This window comes from Melopsittacus undulatus, chromosome 17, assembly GCF_012275295.1.
Source record: "Melopsittacus undulatus isolate bMelUnd1 chromosome 17, bMelUnd1.mat.Z, whole genome shotgun sequence".
Classification (NCBI taxonomy): domain Eukaryota; kingdom Metazoa; phylum Chordata; class Aves; order Psittaciformes; family Psittaculidae; genus Melopsittacus; species Melopsittacus undulatus.
Window position 1 is genome coordinate 2,954,144 of NC_047543.1, and position 19,100 is coordinate 2,973,243.

At 51.7% G+C, this 19,100-nt stretch overlaps 1 protein-coding gene across 1 annotated transcript in view; it reads left to right on the forward strand.

Moving 5' to 3' along the window:
- FBXL20 (F-box and leucine rich repeat protein 20) overlaps nucleotides 1-19,100 on the forward strand; it is a 32,397-nt gene that overhangs the window by 9,227 nt on the left and 4,070 nt on the right. The window contains 9 exon segments of the mRNA XM_034070044.1: nucleotides 3,007-3,068; nucleotides 7,869-7,923; nucleotides 10,004-10,078; nucleotides 12,197-12,291; nucleotides 12,765-12,833; nucleotides 13,858-13,953; nucleotides 14,785-14,911; nucleotides 16,711-16,785; nucleotides 18,360-18,490. Of these exon segments, the coding sequence (XP_033925935.1) occupies nucleotides 3,007-3,068; nucleotides 7,869-7,923; nucleotides 10,004-10,078; nucleotides 12,197-12,291; nucleotides 12,765-12,833; nucleotides 13,858-13,953; nucleotides 14,785-14,911; nucleotides 16,711-16,785; nucleotides 18,360-18,490 (785 nt within the window).

The following is a 19,100-nucleotide window of genomic DNA, read 5'->3' on the forward strand; positions in this document are numbered from 1 at the left end:
ACTCAACCCCTGCCTGCTGGGAGTTGCTTCACTCCGGGAGCTTGCATCAGTTGTTGTTCACTCCCCTCTTTGCATGTATGATGAGTACAGTCCGTATGTAGGTGTTCCTTGTGCAGGGACACTCATAATTACACCCTCACCCACCGCGCGCTCAGCTCCAAGGTGCTGTCGGCTGCATCCTGCCTGGATGCACATGACCCACTTTGGGTGCTGTGCCCTGTAATGAGGGCTTGATGTGACCAGGGCCTGACCAGCAGCTCCAGTGTTCCCAGCACATAAACCTCTTCATTATCCACACTGGGGCCACCAACAGGGATTTACTGGGAGGGTGGTGGCAAGCAGTGCTCAAGGCCAGGTTGGACACAGGGGCTTGGAGCAGCTGCTCCAGTGGAAGGGGTCCCTGCCCATGGCAGGGGTTGGGGCTGGATGAGCTTGAAGGACCATTCCAACCCAAACCAGGCTGGGATGCTGTATGTTTCCCTGTATCCTGTTGAGAATGACACCTGGTAATAAAGGATGTTAAGGGACAGGGTAGGAAAAGCAAACTTGGGTCAGTTGGTTTGTATCCCTAGAAGCAATTCAAAAGCCTGGAATTCTCCAATGGCCTCTCCCATTGTTTTCAAACTGGTTTTGTTCTTGTATGGCCCTGCCAAGGAGTCCCAGTGTCCATGGCTGTATTTACCTGTCCCCACTGCCATGACTTACCAGTATACCCAGTGCCGAAGCTGCTGGGGCACATGCTGTGCTGGAGCCTCCCTGGTGCACAGTGTGTGTTAACAACAGGCAGTGACTGCTGCCTGCATTCACACAGGCACATCTGAATGCAGACAAAGCCTTGTTGCCAATACAGATGAGACAGAACAGGCTGGCTGCTTCTGGAATCTCTATTTTAATCCTTCCTGCCCCTCGCCTGCTCTCTTCCAGGCTGGTTCCTTTCCGGAAGTCTCCTGCTGCTGTCTGGTTTGCTCCTTGCATTTTCCTTCTCCTATTTGTGTCCAAGGGCCGGAGGGTGCTGGGTCAAATGGAAGGTCCTGGCTTGGACAGTAATGGGAATGAGCGGAGATCTGCTCTTCCCTATTGTGCTGGTGGCTGGGGGATGAAAATCATCCTCTCCTTTTCCCATGAGTAATTCCTCCTTCGTTAGAGCTCTCTGCAGGATTTCCTTCATTTCCCAGCTGATCGGCTGAGGCATCTCCGGAGATGGAGCAGGAATCCTGCATCCAGCCCTGGGGCAGCAGCACCAGAGGGACCTGGAGTTGTTGGATGAGGCCATGGGGATGCTGCGAGGGCTGGAGCAGCTCTGCTCTGGAGCCAGGCTGAGAGAGCTGGGCTGGGGCAGCCTGGACAAGAGAAGGCTCCTGAAGGGGAGACCTGAGAGCAGCTCCAGTGCCTAAAGGGGCTGCAGGAGGCCTGGAGAGGGGCTTGGGACAAGGGATGGAGGGACAGGAGCCTGTGGGCTCTCAGCAGTTGGTAGCAGTTGTTACTGAGGGTGAACCAGGTCCTGGGCTCGAGGCGCTGCTCTTGCACCCGAGTCCGGATGGAGCAGACTCCATGGGATCTATGGGATCTCTGTGATTTGGGGCAATGGCAAAACCCCCATTTCATCATCTGCAAACCAGGCTGAGGTGGTGCCTGTGAACCCGTTCGGACTCACTGTCATCTGCTGGGAGGTGAGAACAGCATCTGTGGAGGGGGAACAGCCCTCATTCTGACCGACACGTGAAGGAATAACACTGCTGAGTTCGTGTCCCACTGCAGCATCCTGCCTTGAGATGCTTAAAAACCAGCTTTGAAGTTTGATGCCTCCAAGAGCATCGGTTTGAGCATCCCCTTGGCACGATGGTGTTACCCTGTTAGGTACCACTGATACCCAGAAGCACGTTGGCATCTCACATTAGCGTTCCACACTGGAGGTGATGTCTTTGGTGGGCAAGGGGCTGGATTGAGGCTCAGGTACATGGTGTTTGCTCTTGCAGATGCTGTTGTCTCATTGAGGTCTGGCAAACAGCACCATAAGCCAGTTCTTACTTTCCTTTTTTTAACTCTTAATCTGATCCTGTGCCACAGGAGTGACCTGCCTGAGGCTGGCTTTATTTGCTCTGCATACATACACCTCCATTCATCCAGAGCACTGCATCAAGCCATTAGAATCAGCTTTTCCAGGCTGGGATTTCAGCAGGTTTGTGGCTCAGGAAGATCAGCTTTTAGGTAAAGGTTCAAGAGGAAGTTCATTAATGAAATTAAAGCTCCTTCTCATTCCCTGCTTGGCTTTTGGCAATGTTGAAAGCTTCTGACAGAAGGAGGCATCACTGCTCAGCAGTCCTGGTTCACAGATCACGCTCAGCCTTCCTCCCACAGGCACAAGCGTGGGGAGGTTGGTGGTTTGTTGGGTTTTCACCACGGCAAGACAATACTGAGGGGTTTAAATCCATGGGGATGCTTCTCAAGGAGCACACGAGGCACCATCCTCTGCTCTTCATTGGACTCCTTGGAACAGAGAAGCTGCACTGAGGTCATTTCAGAGCCCACTGCAGGTTTGTCCCTTGTTGACCACTGCAGTCATTGCCCCCCCTGCAGCCCTGATCCAGCAGCACAAGAGGGATGTGGGGCTGTTGGATGAGGCCATGGGGATGCTGCGAGGGCTGAAGCAGCTCTGCTCTGGAGCCAGGCTGAGAGAGCTGGGCTGGGGCAGCCTGGACAAGAGAAGTCTCCTGAAGGGGAGACCTGAGAGCAGCTCCAGTGCTTAGAATCTCCATTTATATTCATCTCTCAACCCACGGAGCCTTTGGACCAGTTGTCATCCATATTGGATGTAATATTCTACCCAACCATCATCGAATCCAGGCGGCTGAAAGCCTGAGCACAAAGTTTCTCTGTTGAGAGCCGATGGGGGCAGATGTCTCTCTCAGAATGGCTTTGTTAAGCACCAGCCTCTCCCCTCAGGTAGGTTGTCTTTCCCTCATGAAAACCAATGGCTCAATGGCTTGAACTGTGCTTTCTTTCCAGATGTTCTCAAACAATGATGAAGCTGTGATCAACAAGAAGCTTCCGAAGGAGCTGCTGCTCCGGTGAGTCCTTTCCCTTCCCAACCAGGGCTGGTACTTTGCTGGTTGTGCTCCTAAATCATGAGCTTAGATCAGGTCACTTTAGAAAAGCCATAGACAAACAGAAGCAGATGAGAGGTCTGCAGCAGCTGCGGTTTATGCTAAATATGGTTAGGTTTGGGGTTTTCAGATTGCTGTTTTGTAGATGAAGAGCCCTAGGACTAAAATCCGTGGTGAAAACACATGGTGAGTACCTGCTGATGTCTAGAACAGGATTCTGCCTCTCTCAGAGTTCAATTCTAGTACAAAGTGCATATCTCTGCTACAGACTTTGTCCTGGTCCTCATCCATAGGAGATGTGTTCAGCACAGGGCAGGATGCTCCTGGTCCAGAGCTCAAGGACCAGGCTTTGAGGATCTCGGAGGAGAGCTCTGCCCTTCCCTGTGCACTCACATCTGCCCCTTCCCTGGTGCAGCAGCAGTGATGGGATGTGTGTGGTTGGCATCTGGAAGTAAAGCTGTGTCCATCCGTGCTTGAAGCTGGGGCTGGACCACATAGAATGCTTGAAAGAGTGAAACACCATCAGTGGTGAAGGCAATTGCAGGTGGCAGCTTGAATTATTGACATGGCAAGAAACTGTGGTAATGCCAGCACCATGATAGAAAGTGTGGGGAGGAGATGCTTTTGTCTTCTGTGTCTTGCCAGCACGAATCACCCCAAGCCTGCTGTAGACCAGGGCAAGCATGAGGAGCACAGGAGAGAGCAGGAGGGTGAGTTTATAAATGTTTAAAGTTCATAAGTGATGGTTTGAGGCTTGGAATCCACTGTTAGCATATTGTGAACATTAATTAGTGAGGATTGACAGTGCAGCCTTTCAAAGAGCAGCGTGGATGCAGTTGTCTGCAGGAATCTCCTGTAAATGAGTGTCACTGTCTACAAGACAAAGCCGTGTGTGTTTTAAGCAGTGCTGCTGTGTCATGTCTTGTTCCCTGGCTTGTTCACTCTGCAGATGGCATTGATGTCTCGTGTAGTGTGGCTGCAGAGTGGAAAGCTGTATTAGAGCAACATGAAGAGTGGGAGGATAGCAGAGGGGTGAAGAGCAGCCTTTGTCACAGCCCCGAGACACAGACGTGGGACTCCAGTGGTGCTTCTGTCTGGGAGGCTGGGCTGGAGGTGGCAAATACACTGCAGGGTGTCCTTGCAGAGCTCCTGTGTCTCCTGCCCTGGTGCTGGTGGTGTGTGCAGGACTCTGAACAGAGCAGTTTGTGGCTTGGGATCAGTTGAGGGGTCCCAAGTCCTTGTCCTCCTGCTGCTGGGCCTGCTTCAGCTCTGCTTGTAGGAGCTTACACCTTCATCCATCACTACAGCTCTGACACTGACAGAGGAGCCAGCCCTTCACTGCTGCCCCTGCACTGAGTTCCTGCTCCATGCGGCTGTGCCTGTGCTCCTTTCCCCATCCCATCCCTGTTGCCCTGCCATGATCCTCTGGGAAAGCCACATTCCTTCCTTTGAGGGCTGCTTGCCAGGTGCCTGTTCTGTCTGCAAGCCTCGGATGTGGATGTGCCATGGCAGGGGGATCTCTGCTGCTTCCCTGCAGCAGGTCCCCTCCTGCTGGGATATGGGGCTGCCTCCCTTGGCAGCAGGAGCTCTTTTCCTTGCTGGTTCATGGGCAGGTCAAGCAGTTCTCAGTTCTCTCCTGCCATAAGCAGCTTTTCCTTTATGCTGCTGCCTGCCCATCTCCAGCACAGCCATGGCCATTGCCTTTGCCTTCTGACCTTCACGTTACTTTGGTGCTCAGGAGCTCCAGTGCTGCTCAGGACCAGGCAGGAGCAGAGCTCATTGGGAGCGATGGGTTGACAGCAAAGGTGTCCTTTCTCCTCTGCATTGGTATCAAATGGGTCCAGAGCAAAACCCAGCAGGCCTGGTGGGTCACTGGATAATTATAGCAGGCTGAAGGTCTAAGCTAGCTCACCTCCAAGCCCGCAGCAGCCAGGGATGGCATTAGAGTCCTGACCCTAATCCAATTAGAATGGCAGTGGGAAAGTGAGGAGCCCTGGAAAACCCTGAGTGGATTAAGAGGCTGAAGGCTGCAGAATGGCTGAGAGCTGAACTGCTCAGGCAGGGGAGTCCCTTTGGGGTGAAGCAACTCAATCTGCTGCAGTTCCACATCTGGGCTTAATTCCTCTTTGGAATGCTCAGTCTGCCTTCACCTGTGATCGCTGTCTGATGGTAGTTCTTGGTGTGCATTACTGTTGTCAGCTCGGAAGAGCCAAAAGAGCAGTGTAAGGGAGCAGCAGTCAGCTGGGAACAGAGCACACCCATTGTGCTGGGTGTATGAATCCACATCCCTGCTCTGGGCAGGTTGATCTCTTAAGGCAGAATTGGGGTTAGGGTTAGGGAATACCAGCCTGGGTTGGGATGAAGGGACCTTAAAGCTCCTCCAGCTCTAACCTCTTAGGAGCTCATCTCAGTCTCCCCTCGGACAGGTTCAAGCCATTCCCCTTGGCCTGGCCCTGCAGGGGCAGCTCCTTGGAGAAGGCAAAGCAGGTTCAGGCCGGTGTTAGGAGCCCTTGTGTCCTTGTGCCCGCAGGATGTAACCAGGCTCCTGCTGCTCCTGGTTCACCAAAGGGCTGGAGCTGGAGCCAGCTCTGCCATGACCGAACCTCGAGCAGTGACGGGTGATGCAGGAGTCATTCCTGCAGGCTCATTGTGCTGAATCATGGGCTCCCCTTCCTGAGCGAGGGCAGGAGCAGCTCAGAACACACTCAACAATGCTCCTAAGCTCTGCAGAGCCAAAGGCTCCAAAGGGAGCTCCTGGCAGAGCTCAGCACCAGCAGACACAGAGGGGAGAGGGGCAGATGTTCCCCTGTGTTGCCATCCCTTTGGCTGTGGGGGCAACCCGGGAAGGGAGGAGCAGGAAGTAGGAAAGCATTTGGCCAAGGCCTCATCACCCCTATGGAGGGATGGGAGGGTTATTCATAGCCTGGGATTTCCATGGAGAAAGCAATCTAAGGAAAGTATAGAAAGCTTGCGTGGTTCCTGACCCGGGCGCTGTTCCCATGGAGCCTGGGGTGGTGTTTGCTGCCACAATGGGAATCCAGGGGGAAAGGAAGGATTTTCCCTTGCTTCTCCCATTTCCCCAGGCTTTCCTTGTATTGTTGTGCATGGGCTTTGCAGACATGCAGGAGTAAATGACACTTCATGGGAGGGGAGCACTTGTCCATCAGCAGGGAGTGTGAAACTGCTGCTCGCATCCACAGGTGGCTTCCCAAAGCACTGTTACAGTGAAGTGTGTGTAGCTCAGTTCCAGACCTTTGAAGTGCAAATATCTCATGATGAGATGTGTAAGGAACAGATGAGAGGTGTCTTAAACCAAACTCCTTGAATCTGTGTAGAAACACAGGAGCACACGTGGCTGTTGATTCTGCCCTATCCTGGCTGAAGGATTCACTGCTAAGGCTACATAAGCATCCGTGCTTTGATGAGGAATCTGCATTCATCCTCGAGCAGGAGCATCCTTTTCCATCAACGCTGATGTTGATGGAGTGTTTTGTGTGTACCTGCTGATGTGATCATCGTGTTGTGACATGGAATGGGCAAGAATCCCTGAATGGTTTTGGTTGGAAGGGAGCTTAAAGCTCCTCCAGCTCCAACCCCTGCCACGGGCAGGGACCCCTTCCACTGGAGCAGCTGCTCCAAGCCCCTGTGTCCAACCTGGCCTTGAGCACTGCCAGGGATGGGGCAGCCACAGCTTCTCTGGGCACCCTGTGCCAGCGCCTCAGCACCCTCACAGGGAACAGCTTCTGCCTAAGAGCTCAGCTCAGTCTCCCCTCTCTTGGGCAGGTTCAAGCCATTCCCCTTGGCCTGTCCCTACATCCCTTGTCCCAAGCCCCTCTCCAGGTTTCCTGCAGCCCCTTCAGGCACTGGAGCTGCTCTCAGGTCTCCCCTTCAGGAGCCTTCTCTTGTCCAGGCTGCCCCAGCCCAGCTCTCTCAGCCTGGCTCCAGAGCAGAGCTGCTCCAGCCCTGCAGCATCCCCATGGCCTCCCTCTGGACAGCCTGGTTTCAGTGCATGGATCATCCCTTGCTTTCCACACCAACCTGTTCCAACCACGAGGTGTTGTTAACACAGGGGCAGGAGGAGGGTTTTGCTCTGCACCACTGCAGCTCACAGCTGGGAGATGTACATCAGTGCAGTGCCTTGGAGATGCAGTCAGCATTGAGGTGATGTGGTCACTGCTGTCATTGCCCTGCCAGGGTACACCCAACACCCTGGTGCTGCTGTCCTGTTTATTGGGATGAAGGAATTCAGCAGTGACACTTTGCCATGCTGACACTGGGCTGTGCCACCCATGCTTTCCTCTCAGGCACATACACCCCTACCTGCGTGTGCAAGGTACCGAGCCCATTGACAGCTCCCAGATGTGAAGAGATCAACAGGGGTGTGTGGTGTGTGGTTCTTCAGACAACCTCTCTCTTTGTGTCAAATAGGAGCCAAACCCCACAGTGTGAATGTTGTTCCCTATCCTGACCTAACTGAACCATTAAGCTACATGATACCCGTGAGCATCTCTTGCTAAATGATCATTGAGTTTGCTGCCAGCAAGCACTGCAAGGTGGGAGATGAGTGTTTCCCAGTGCCTCAGTGTCTGTGTCCTGCTTTCATGTGTCAACTGCTAACCCTGCACTTCTTTTCACAGTTGAGCTTTCAGCTGCATCACAAAGGAGTTTTGCTGTCTCCAGGGCTTTGCTTTCCCCTTTGTTCAGCCTGGTTTAATGTGCTTTAAACACCCGTAACCAAGAAGGCTTCTTTTGTTTCTCTTACAGGATTTTCTCCTTCCTGGATGTGGTCACTCTGTGTCGCTGTGCTCAAGTTTCCAGGGTGAGAACCTTCCTCCTTGCTGCTGGATGGGAACGGTTGGGTTGGTTCTGGAGGGCTCCAGCTTCCCCTCGTGTGTCAGACCACGAGGCTTTGGCTTAGGGAGCTTTGTGTCACTCAGCTATTGTTAACACAGGGCACTAAATAACACCACGATACCAGAAGCTTCTGGTGTCAGCAGTGAAGGGGGACTCAGAGCTTGGAATCCCTTTGCCAGTGTTTGCTGTGTGGAGCTGGCTCCCTTTTTGCCCAGGAACCCTCCAGTGAGCCTAGGTTTGGTTGTGCTGATGGAAACACATCCCTGGAGGAGTCTGAAACAGCATCTTGAGGGCTTTGATGGAGATAAATGTCAATGGAAGTGACTTTCCTGTAGTCAGAGGAAGGATGGAAGTTGAACTGGGTCTGTTTTCCTCAGGGTTGGTTTTCCCTCAGGCAGCTCCTGGTTTTCAGCTCCTGACATCCAGCCTGCATGGTCCACTTGGGAACACTCCACCTGCAGGTCTGGTTACAGGCTCCCCATCAGTGTGGATCCTTCCTGTCACCAGGGTCTGCTCAGATGCAGAGGAGGCATCAGTGCAGCAGGCTCCATGCAGAGGGTGTTGCAGTGATGTGCTCAGTGCCCTGGCAGTGCTGAGTGACACCTGCAGAGCTCAGCAACCTGGGTTCAAGCTTGGACTCCATTATTCAGAGTACATAAGAGGGAGAAAGCCTGTGCTTACCCATTCCTAACTGCATTAAACCCCCTGTGTGATGTCTGGGCACTGCAGTTAGCACCCTGTGTTGTCTGTGGAACACCAGCCTTGCAGTGAGAGCTCTGCCAGCTGAAATCCCTGCTCTTCAGAACAATACTGACCAGAACAGGCTGTCCAAGAGACTTGCCAATGCCAGGCTGTGCTCCCGTTTCTGTCACTTGCTCCTGCTCACACAGCCCACAGGGCATCAGAGAACACTGTAGTCATGATGTGACACAGCAGGTACTGTAAAGGACTAAAGTACCCATGCAGAGCTCCAAAGGGCTGTAGGTAAAGTCCCCTCCATTACACAGTCAGATCTGCAGGCACTGATGCATTTATTCTCTGCTGGAGCTCTTAAGTTCTCTCGTGGTGATAACCAGATCTTAAACCAGATCAGCAATGAGTGAAAAGGCAGAGACTGAATGAATAGTCACAGTTCTGTCTGTACATGGCTTGCACAACAGCTGCTACGTGGTGATGGAGATGCAGCTTAGTGCATGTAATAGAGGTAGTATAAACACATGTATATACTCATACACGTCAGCTGTCATAATGATGGGCTCATGGTTAGGATGGGATCTAGTCGTGCACCTTGATTCCATCATGTATACTTCAGGCTCCGTGTTGACAACCTTTTTGGTTCATTAAGAGCAGGATTTAGTGACTTTCAGTTCCTGGTTCTCATTTCTAGCTTCTGGGTGGTTGTTTAAATAAACCAAAGCAGCCCCATAAGGCAGAGGCTGTAGGTCCTGGGTGCTATGTTAGCTGGGCAGCTTCCAAAGCTCTGAATTCCCCATCTGTGGAATGTGGCACCAAGTGCACCAAGTGGTGGAGCTGCTTTGAACACCTCTTTCTGCTGGAGGCAAAGAGAGGTGTGAGAGGAGGCAACAGCTTCACCCACCACTATGGGACCTGGTCACCAAGTCCCCCATCCCAGCACCATCACCCTCCTCTGCACCCTCAGCCTGGCTTCACTTCTCTTGACAGTGTGGGTACCCAGTATAGGGTTTCCTCATGTCCTGGTATCCTTCATGCTCACACTGGCCCCACTATAGCATCCCCTAAAGGCTTTGGTGTAGCTGGATTGGAGAGTATTAGGTTCCAACCATGAAGATGCTGCAGCACTGCCTCCTGTCCTGCCTCAGCATCTTCACCTTGTGTGGGAGCACCAGTGGCTTGGAAGAGTGTGCCCCATAGTGAGGGGAGAGCAAGAGATGCTATAGGGAGCTGTTGCTCTTACATCTGTGCCCCAGTGTTGGTTCTGAAAGGGGCAAACTGTAACTGGGTCCCCACTGGTGTCTTTTGTCCCCTATTAACAACACATTTACCTTTCTTTTCCCCCAATAAAGGCATGGAATGTTCTGGCCCTGGATGGCAGCAACTGGCAGCGAATTGACCTGTTTGATTTCCAGAGGGATATTGAGGTATAATTAAGTGACATACAAACCCGTTTTTCTTGTTTAAAATGTAATTACAGCCTAGAATGGATTAACACTCCCAACGTAGCCCTCGTTGCCTTCCCTGGAGAGAGCAGCCATTCAGTTCAGTTCTCCTTAGCTTCAGGGAGACTTGGCAATCCATTCAGCTTTTGAACATGGACAGGATTCTGTATCTGTATCACAGCTCAAAGGTGGTAATGGAAGGGAAGTGGTTTTGGGTGTGCTCTGAGACCAGAAATAAGGAGAACAGTTCCATTCTGGGGGAGAGCAGAATGGAGGCCACTTTCCATGTAGGTGTTAACAGAGCCCTGACTCAGACCATTAACACTGAATATCTCTTGAAACATGGCCTGAACGTGTCTGTCCTCTCCTGGCTTAGCTTTAATATCAGACATTATATGATATGTGATATATATTGATGCATGAAAGGGGTTTGGGGGGCCAGATTAGTTCCTAAGAGGTGCAGCTTTGAAAGGCTTTGTTGTAGCTGTTCTGAGTCTGTAAGATGGGGATTCCTCAGCACTGAGAGGAACGGATGCTGCTGGGCTGGTCTTCAAGTGGAACATTGCATTGGGTAGGAAAAGGGAATGTTCTATCCTCTTTATAACATATTAGAGCAGGGAAATAGGGAGCGGATCATTTTAACTCCTAACAGAGCCCAGATGAGGGCTGAAGGTTCTCACCCATGGGAACTGGTGGGAAACACACCTCTTATTTGAGGAGGAAAGGGTGAAATCCATCTCCTGCTGCTGGGTCTGAGCCCTCTGCTCAAGGAGGAGGTTTGTGCTGCTGCACCTGCAGGGTCTCAATGGCCTGAGGCTTCCTGGAGGAAGTAAATGGTGTGGTTTGCTTGAGAATGAGCCCTTGGAAGTTCTGCCTTTCCTTCCATGGAGGCAGAGCAGTGTTCAGGATGGAGCCTGCTTGAGGGCTGGAAGGAGCACTGCGAATAGGGATGATGCTCTTCCCATTCACCAGCACTTTTCACATGGGTTTCATGCCTCTTTGTCCCCTCCCCATGCATCAAACAGAAGGTCCTGCAGGAGCACCGGCCGTCCCTTTGGAAACACAGCACTTGGAGAGGTGGTACCTAACCTGAGAGCACCTCCAAGGCTGGTGCCAGTGTGTCCTTTGCTTGAAGGGGATGTCCATCACCCATTGAGGTGACCTCTCTCTGGAATCCTCTCATCCAAGCCTGTGAATCCCAACACTTGCTGGAGGAGCTGCAGAACCACAGGGACTGGGTCAGGTTTTCCAGCCCTTCCACATGGAGATGCCTGCAGCCAGGGCAGTGCTTCCACAGCCGGATGTCAGCAGAGCCTCATCCAGAGACCTCATTGAGCTCATTCCCTTTTGATCATGGGGTTCTGATGCTTGCTCCGGTTTGGGGCTGGAGAAATGTTATAGGAGCCTCTCATCACTGGGATGAGGTCCTAAATGCCAACTGCTGCCTGAAGACCCAAGGGATGTTCATGTCTCTGTGATGAACAACCATGTAGACAAGGTGTTTGTATCTCTGCACACTGATGCCAGTGTTCTCTCAATGGTTCTGGGGGCTTGGAGCAGCTGCTCCTGTGGAAGGTGTCCCTGCCCATGGCAAGGGCTTGGAGCTGGATGGGCTTGAAGGTCCCTTTCCAAGCCAAACCAGTGTGTGGTTGTGTGTGTGATTCATTCACAGTGAGCAATAGCTGGGCCAATGTCAGCTTGTTTCCAGAGATGCTCAATGGTGTCTTTGGAGGCTCCCAATGATACAGATCTCTTGAACACAGATGTTTGAATCCCTTTCTCTCTGGTTCTGCCTCACATCTCTCTTGAACAGGGCTCATGAAAGCCAGTTCACAGTGCCTAGACTGTGCTTATTTGTAGGTCTGTAGCCAGGGCACTGCTGCCTTCATCCATGGATGTCCAGGAGCTCTGCACTGAAGGCAGCTCCTCAGCCATCACCCTGAGTGGCTTTAGGAGGTTGTTCCTTATCTCTCCATCTTCAGAAGCTGAATAATTCCCCTCTCCCTGCCCTGCATCCTTAACCTTTGTGTCTGTGAGCCCTGGGAGCTCAGTGTGGGGCTGCTCAGGGTTCTCATTGTGCTGCTCTTGTGTCTCCCACAGGGCCGGGTGGTGGAGAACATCTCCAAGAGGTGTGGGGGGTTCCTGCGGAAGCTCAGCCTGCGCGGCTGCCTGGGAGTGGGAGACAATGCACTGAGGTACTGGGGAGGCTTCCTCCTGCTCCTAAAGGTGATGGGAAGGGGGATCCCATCTCTGCAGGCTCTGAGGAACACGTTGGACCTGAGCTCTTTAGCCTGTGTCCAATGTCAGCCATTGAGAGCAGCATCATTGAGTTTATCATTGAGTTTATCCTTTAATGCTGAAGGCTTTTTAATGCTCATTTCTCATTAAAGCCTTTGGAGTTTGTCATGGTTCAGCTTCAGAGTAACCATTGTTCTCAGTGCTCATGGAACCCTTGCCAGCTGCTGCTGCAAGGAGCTGGCACTGACTTACCAGCCTTGGCCTTAAGGCTGGGGGATCCCAAGGCAAGGTGTGGGGCAGCATGGATTCCTTCTGTTGTACATTCACTTACATTGAGACAAGTTTGTCAGCTGTGTTCCCATTAAAGGCCATAAAACACCTGGAATTGCACAGCCTCAAATCCAGTGTTTTCCCTTTTCCTTTCCTCAAGAACGTTTGCCCAGAACTGCAGGAACATTGAAGTCCTGAACCTGAACGGCTGCACCAAGATCACTGACGCGTGAGTAGAGCTCCTTCCTCTCTGTGCATCCCCTTTTCCATGGGCACCAGGCTGGATTCCATCCCTGTTTTAAGGGAAGGCCGGTGGCAGGTGATGGGATGCATGTGGTGGGTTATGTGTGGGACTCTGTGGCCTGAGAGTGGTGGCACTGAACTGGGAGCAGTGGCTGACACACCACAAGGCTGTGCTGCCATTCAGAGAGACCTGGACAGAGTTGGGCAGGGAGACACTGATGACATTCAACAAGGGTTGAATTGAGAGTCTTGCATCTGGGGCAGAACAACCCCATGGACCAGTACAGGCTGGGGGTTGACCTGCTGGAAAGGAGTGAAGGGGAAAGGGACCTGGGGGTCCTGGTGGATGGGAGGATGACCATGAGCCAGCAATGTGCCCTTAGGCCAAGAAGGCAAATGGCATCCTAGGGTGCATTAGAAAGGGGGTGGTGAGTAGGGCAAGAAAGGTTCTCGTCCCCCTCTACTCTGCCTTGGTGAGGCCGCATCTGGAATATTGCATCCAGTTCTGAGCCCCTCAGTTCAAGGACAGGGAATGGCTTGGAAGGGTCCAACACAGAGCCACAAAGATGATGAAGGGAGTGGAACAGCTCCCTTATGAGGAGAGGCTGAGGGAGCTGGGTCTCTTTAGCTTGGAGAAGAGGAGACTGAGGGGTGAGCTCATCAGTGTTGTAAAGGGTGGGTGTAGGATGATGGAGCTGGGCTTGTTTCAGTGATATCCAGTGGTAGGACAAGGGGCAATGGGTGTAAACTGGAGCATAGGAGGTTCCACGTTAACATCAGGAAGAACTTCTTTACTGTGAGAGTGCCAGAGCACTAGAACAGGTTGCCCAGGGGGGTTGTGGAGTCTCCTACACTGGAGATATCCAAGGCTCACCTGGACAAGTTCCTGTGGGATGTACTCCAGGTTACCCTGCTCTTGCAGGGGGTTGGACTGGATGATCTTTGAGGTCCCTTCCAACCCTTGGGATGCTGGGATTGGTTCTGAGTGTGTCCACTCTGTTCTCTTGCAGGACATGTACCAGCCTCAGCAAGTTCTGCTCGAAACTCAGGCACCTCGACCTGGCTTCCTGCACCTCCATAACCAACCTGTCCCTCAAAGCACTCAGGTAGGACTCAGCAACACCACTGCCTGTGTCCTGTGTGCCTTGGAGGAGGCTGGGAGGTGCGGCTGTGATTTGGAGCTCAGGTTCAGTGTTCCCATTGCCTTGCTAAGACAGAGGAGGACTCGGTAAACCTGCCCTCATCCTTGCTTGCATCCATCCAGATGGCCATGGGCAGCAGCAGGATTGTGCTCTCTTAAAGCCTTTGGGGCCTCCTTTCTGGAGGGCTCCTTCTGCAGCTCCTTCACTCCCAGTGTGCCCTTGGTGCTCAGCAGTTGTTTAGGGAGGATACTGGGATGGGAAAAGGGGCAGGAAAACCCCACTGAAGGCAGCAATAGAGGCCAAGCTATTGAAAAATAATACTTATAAATTCAGTATAATATAATACATTAAGATTTATGAATAAGAGAATAAAAGAAAATAGAGGGAAGCTGTATCCCAGGAAAAAAACACTGGAGAGTGAATCTGGACACCAGAAGAAAACAGATTTGGAAGAGCAAGTGAATGATTCCATTCTTTTTGAGCCTGTTTTTCCCTTCCCTTGAGCATCTTCCTCCTCATCCCCATCTTCCCAAGGTCACATTCGTGCTGCAGCTCTCAGGTGGATGCTGGCATGTTCCTGCTTACACATTGAGTGTTACTCCTCCTGGCAGCTCTTTGCCAATGCAGTGTTACACCTGGGCAGAAATCAGCCCTAGTTTGCCTTGGCTTGAGGGTGCTTTGCTTGTATTCAGATCCAGGAAGCCTTCAGTGTGACTGGGGGGGGTATCCAGAATGGGATCACGGAGCAGGATTTCATCCCAAACCAAACCCAAGCTTTTCCTTCCCCTTGCACAGTGAGGGCTGCCCATTGCTGGAACAGCTGAACATCTCCTGGTGTGACCAAGTGACCAAGGATGGCATCCAGGCCCTGGTGAGAGGCTGCGGAGGACTCAAAGCCCTCTTCCTGAAGGGCTGCACACAGGTACTGCCCTAGAGAGGGCTCAGAGCCAAGCACAGCTCCCTTCTGCTCTCCCTGGAAGTGTGGGGATGAAGGAGTGAGGCTTTTCCCATTTGCTGGAATGATTGTTGGAGATTAACTGCTTCTATGGAGATTCTTTAATAGCTCTGAGCACAGGGTGAATAATGGGACAGGGAACAAATTGCTGTAGAATCCTTCTTCTTTCTTCCCCACTGATGACACATTGAGAAAACCTTACTTCCAAAGGAGATAACTTCATTATTCCTGGCTGGCCCCATCCATTTGTGAGGGCTCAGGTGTCAGAAAGCTCTATGCTGGTGATGGGATCTCCTCTGTGTGGCCTTTGGATCCAAGGGGATCACTGGGGATGTGCCTCCTTGCAAAGGCATCTCTGCAGCAGTCAGGAACGTGCTGCTGCTCCAAGTACATTGGGGAGCTCTTGAGCTATAACTGTGCTTTGAAGAGGCTGCAGAGACCGTGGCAGTTGTGCTTTGGGATGTGTAAATGGTGCAGATTCCTACAGCTGAAAGGGGGATTTTGTCCCCTTGTACTTTCTGTTACTTTGATTTCCTTTAATCTGGCTTTGCTGTCTTAGCCCCGTGTGTTAAATACTTCCCTGTGTTGCAGCTGTACTATGGACTTACAAGGAGGAGCATGAAGATGCTCTAAGCCTGGAGCAGCTCTGCTCTGGAGCCAGGCTGAGAGAGCTGGGCTGGACAAGAGAAGGCTCCTTAAGGGGAGACCTGGGAGCAGCTCCAGTGCCTAAAGGGGCTGCAGGAAACCTGGAGAGGGGCTTGGGACAAGGGATGTAGGGATGGGACAAGGGGGAATGGGCTGGGGTGGTTTTAATGCAGGCTGATGAGCAAGAAAGGAGCAAAGATGTATCTGAGAATCTTGTCCTTGGAGAAGGAAGGGAAATCTGAGCCTGCAGGACTTGAAACCAGAGACTCCCAAGGGTTTAAGAACCTCGAGGTAGACCTGGAAAATGATGTCTGATTACCTGCCCATTGGCTTGGATCTGGGGTTAAGGCTTCCTTAAGCCCGAGTCCATCAGTGCCCTTTTCCTGTGCTAAGCAAAGCAATACCACACTGCTGATGGGCACAGAGCACTCATACCCAAGGCAGCCCAGCTGGAAGGGCTGGAGTCAGTGGTTCTTCCAAATGGATGCTGCTGGTGAGGTTTTCATACATGAGATGGGTTTACATCACCTTGTAATATATATATATATATATATATGATACATTACATGGCTGTAAAAGTGACTTGATTAAAGGCACAATCTCAGGCTCTCTGAGGATTCAGGTCACAGGAACAGCTTGAGTTTCTTGTATTTATGGAGTCGTGAGCAATATTGATGGCAAGATGTCCTTGTCATCAATTACTTATCATCTGCTCTTAGAGATTTAGGAATAGCAGCTTCTTTTTATCAGCAGGAAGCAACCTGGACGTGTTTGTGCTCCTCACATCAAAACAAGGCTCTCTCTGGGTCCCACTATTGCAGTATCAAGGTGGTGGCACTTCCAGGCCCTGGCTAGGGAATCATTTCCTTCATCCCTGGTTTCACTGCTGCCTTTGTTACATCTGTGTTTGATCAGCTTCTCTTGAACCTTAGTGTTGGGGTCTTGGAACCCTGCTCCTGAGATGCTTAAAACCCAAAAGCCATGGGGTGCGTGTGCAGGTGCTGCCCTTGTGCCCTATGGGTATCCAAACCATAGATGCTTTATTAAGCCCCCTGTGCTTCTTGTGTAGCTCCCTTCAAGTCTGAACACGTTGCTTCAGTCTCTGATTCCTTCCTTTCCAGCTCGAGGATGAAGCTCTGAAGTACATTGGTGCCCATTGTCCTGAACTGGTCACTTTAAACCTTCAGACGTGCTTAGTAAGTAAAGCTCCCTGTGATGCCCCCATGCAACCCAGCACTGTGCTGGTTGAGGCCATCTCTGAGCAGAACCCTGCAGAATGGGCTCCATCCCAGGAGGACCACTTAGGTCCATTAGGATCACCATTAGGACCACTGCAGGCAGGGAAACAGGGAATTTACCAGGCTTTCAAAACCAAGGGATGGAACCAGCTTGTTGGGAACATTCAATAGGGTTGAATAAGCCCCCCCAAAGTCACAGCTCTGCCTTTGCCACACTTGTTTTGTCTCTTTGCCCTGCCTCGTATGCAGGAGGAGCTGGAAAAATCCTTTCCATTGGCCTGGAATGCTTGGATGCTGCTCTGAGCCCATGGCTCCTTGGGCCTCTTCATAAAGCTCAACCAAGAAGTGCACTTTCCCTGCCCACGAGGGCTCTCAAGCGCTCATCTGCAGTGCCAAAAATGTCCATTTCTGCCCAAAAATGTCAATTTCTGCCCAAAAATATAAATTTCTGCCCAAAAATATAAATTTCTGCAAAAAAAAATCTCTATTTCTGCCAAAGAAGAACCTGGAATAGGCTCTTTGCACTCACAAGCTGCAGCCAGGGTGATGCAGGCTGTAATGGGGCAGCCACTGCCTTTTCCATGCCAGTGAGCAGAGCCTCTGGGATGCAGGGCTGTTGCTGGCCCAGTCCCGTTGAAGGAGCAGCTTTAGCACTTCCCAGACTGGTGCCCATCCATGGGACTGGGGCTGAGCTGTGTCTGGGATCTTGGGAAGAGGCAGTGGGAAGAAAGGAGGAGAAACCTGGGAAGGTTTGTGATCTCCTTACCTGAAAACACCAAGTTCTGCTCAGTTTCTCCCTACTGCAGAGCTTGGGTTTACCAGCCCATAGACCTGCTGTTGAATGAAGTAATACTAGTCCCAGAAGTTGGTGTTTTCCTATAGGAATTGGGTCTGGTTGCCTCTCAAAGTCCAGTGAGGTTTCACCTGGTGCTCAGCACACACATCCTCTGCCCCCGTTATCCCTTTTCCCCTATCCCACTGCCTGTGTCGCTCTCCTGCCACACACACTCCCAGCCCCACACAAGGAAGAGCACATCTGGAGCAGATCCATGCCCTGTTGCCATCCCATTGCAGAGCACATGGGGCTGGATGGTCCCTGTGTGCCTGGGGATGCTGCAGGTCCATGGAGCTGCTGTGCTGCACTGGAATTGAATGGGAGTTTGCCTGTAAGCCTGTCTCTTCCAGCTCAGGTTTTGGTCCCACACCACTGAGGTGTAGTTGTACAAGGCAGTGAGAACAACCTGTAGCTCATTCTGGGGGTAACTCTGCCTGTTGGGTGAGTGTGGACCCACTGTTACCCTCCACTCGGAAACACTTCCATGCATGTGGAATCACTTCCCAGTGCTCCCAAGTCACCTCAGTGTGGTTCACCCTATGTCAGCTGCTGCAGTGAAAGAGCTGCCTGCATTTTGGGGTTAAAAGAAGCAGACCTCGGCCTCGGGGACCTGGTTGGAAGCAGGAGCACAAGCAGCACCTTTGCACCTCTGCCTCCGTTGTTATGGCTTGTGATGTTGTTATTGTTTTTCTTGTAGCAAATAACAGATGATGGTCTCATTACAATATGCAGAGGATGCCACAAGTTGCAATCCTTGTGTGCTTCAGGCTGCTCTAACATTACAGATGCCATCCTGAACGCCCTGGGACAGAACTGCCCAAGGCTTAGGTAAGTCTGCAGCTCCATCCCCTCCTGGTGATGTGGTCCTGGTGTGTTTGAGCCTGTTTGGACACCAAAATCCTCTCTAAAAGGGGCTCTTTTGATCACTGGTGTTTGATCATGGATAGAGCCAAACCCATTCTGTGGGTAGAGCTCCATGGAGCTCTGTGCCCTGCTGATGTGTGCTTAGTTCCCTGATGGAAAGCAGTGAGGTTAGGTGGCTGTTGTACTGGGAACAGCCTGGAACTACAGTTTCCTCCTGCTGTGTGATGTTGACAGGTTTCTCATGATGCTTTGGATGGTTTCAGATGGCATCCGTGGCTCTGCAGGTGCTTGCTGCCTTCTGTGTTATCTCTTAAGGCTCTATTAGGACCAGTTTCTGCAGGAGGACTCCACTTTAATGCAGCAAATACCCAGGTGCAGGAAGAAAAGGGAGTTTTATTCTCTGACATCCCTAAGAGCTGAGTGGCTGCATTAAATGGCACAAAATAGGGCTCTTCCAGGGGGAGCAAAGCACAGCTGTGTTCTGTGCCAGCCCCTTCAAAGCATTACGGGTACAAATGCATGGAACCCAGTGTCAAAAGAGGAAGGTGAAGCATCGTTTCGGTTCCAAATGGTT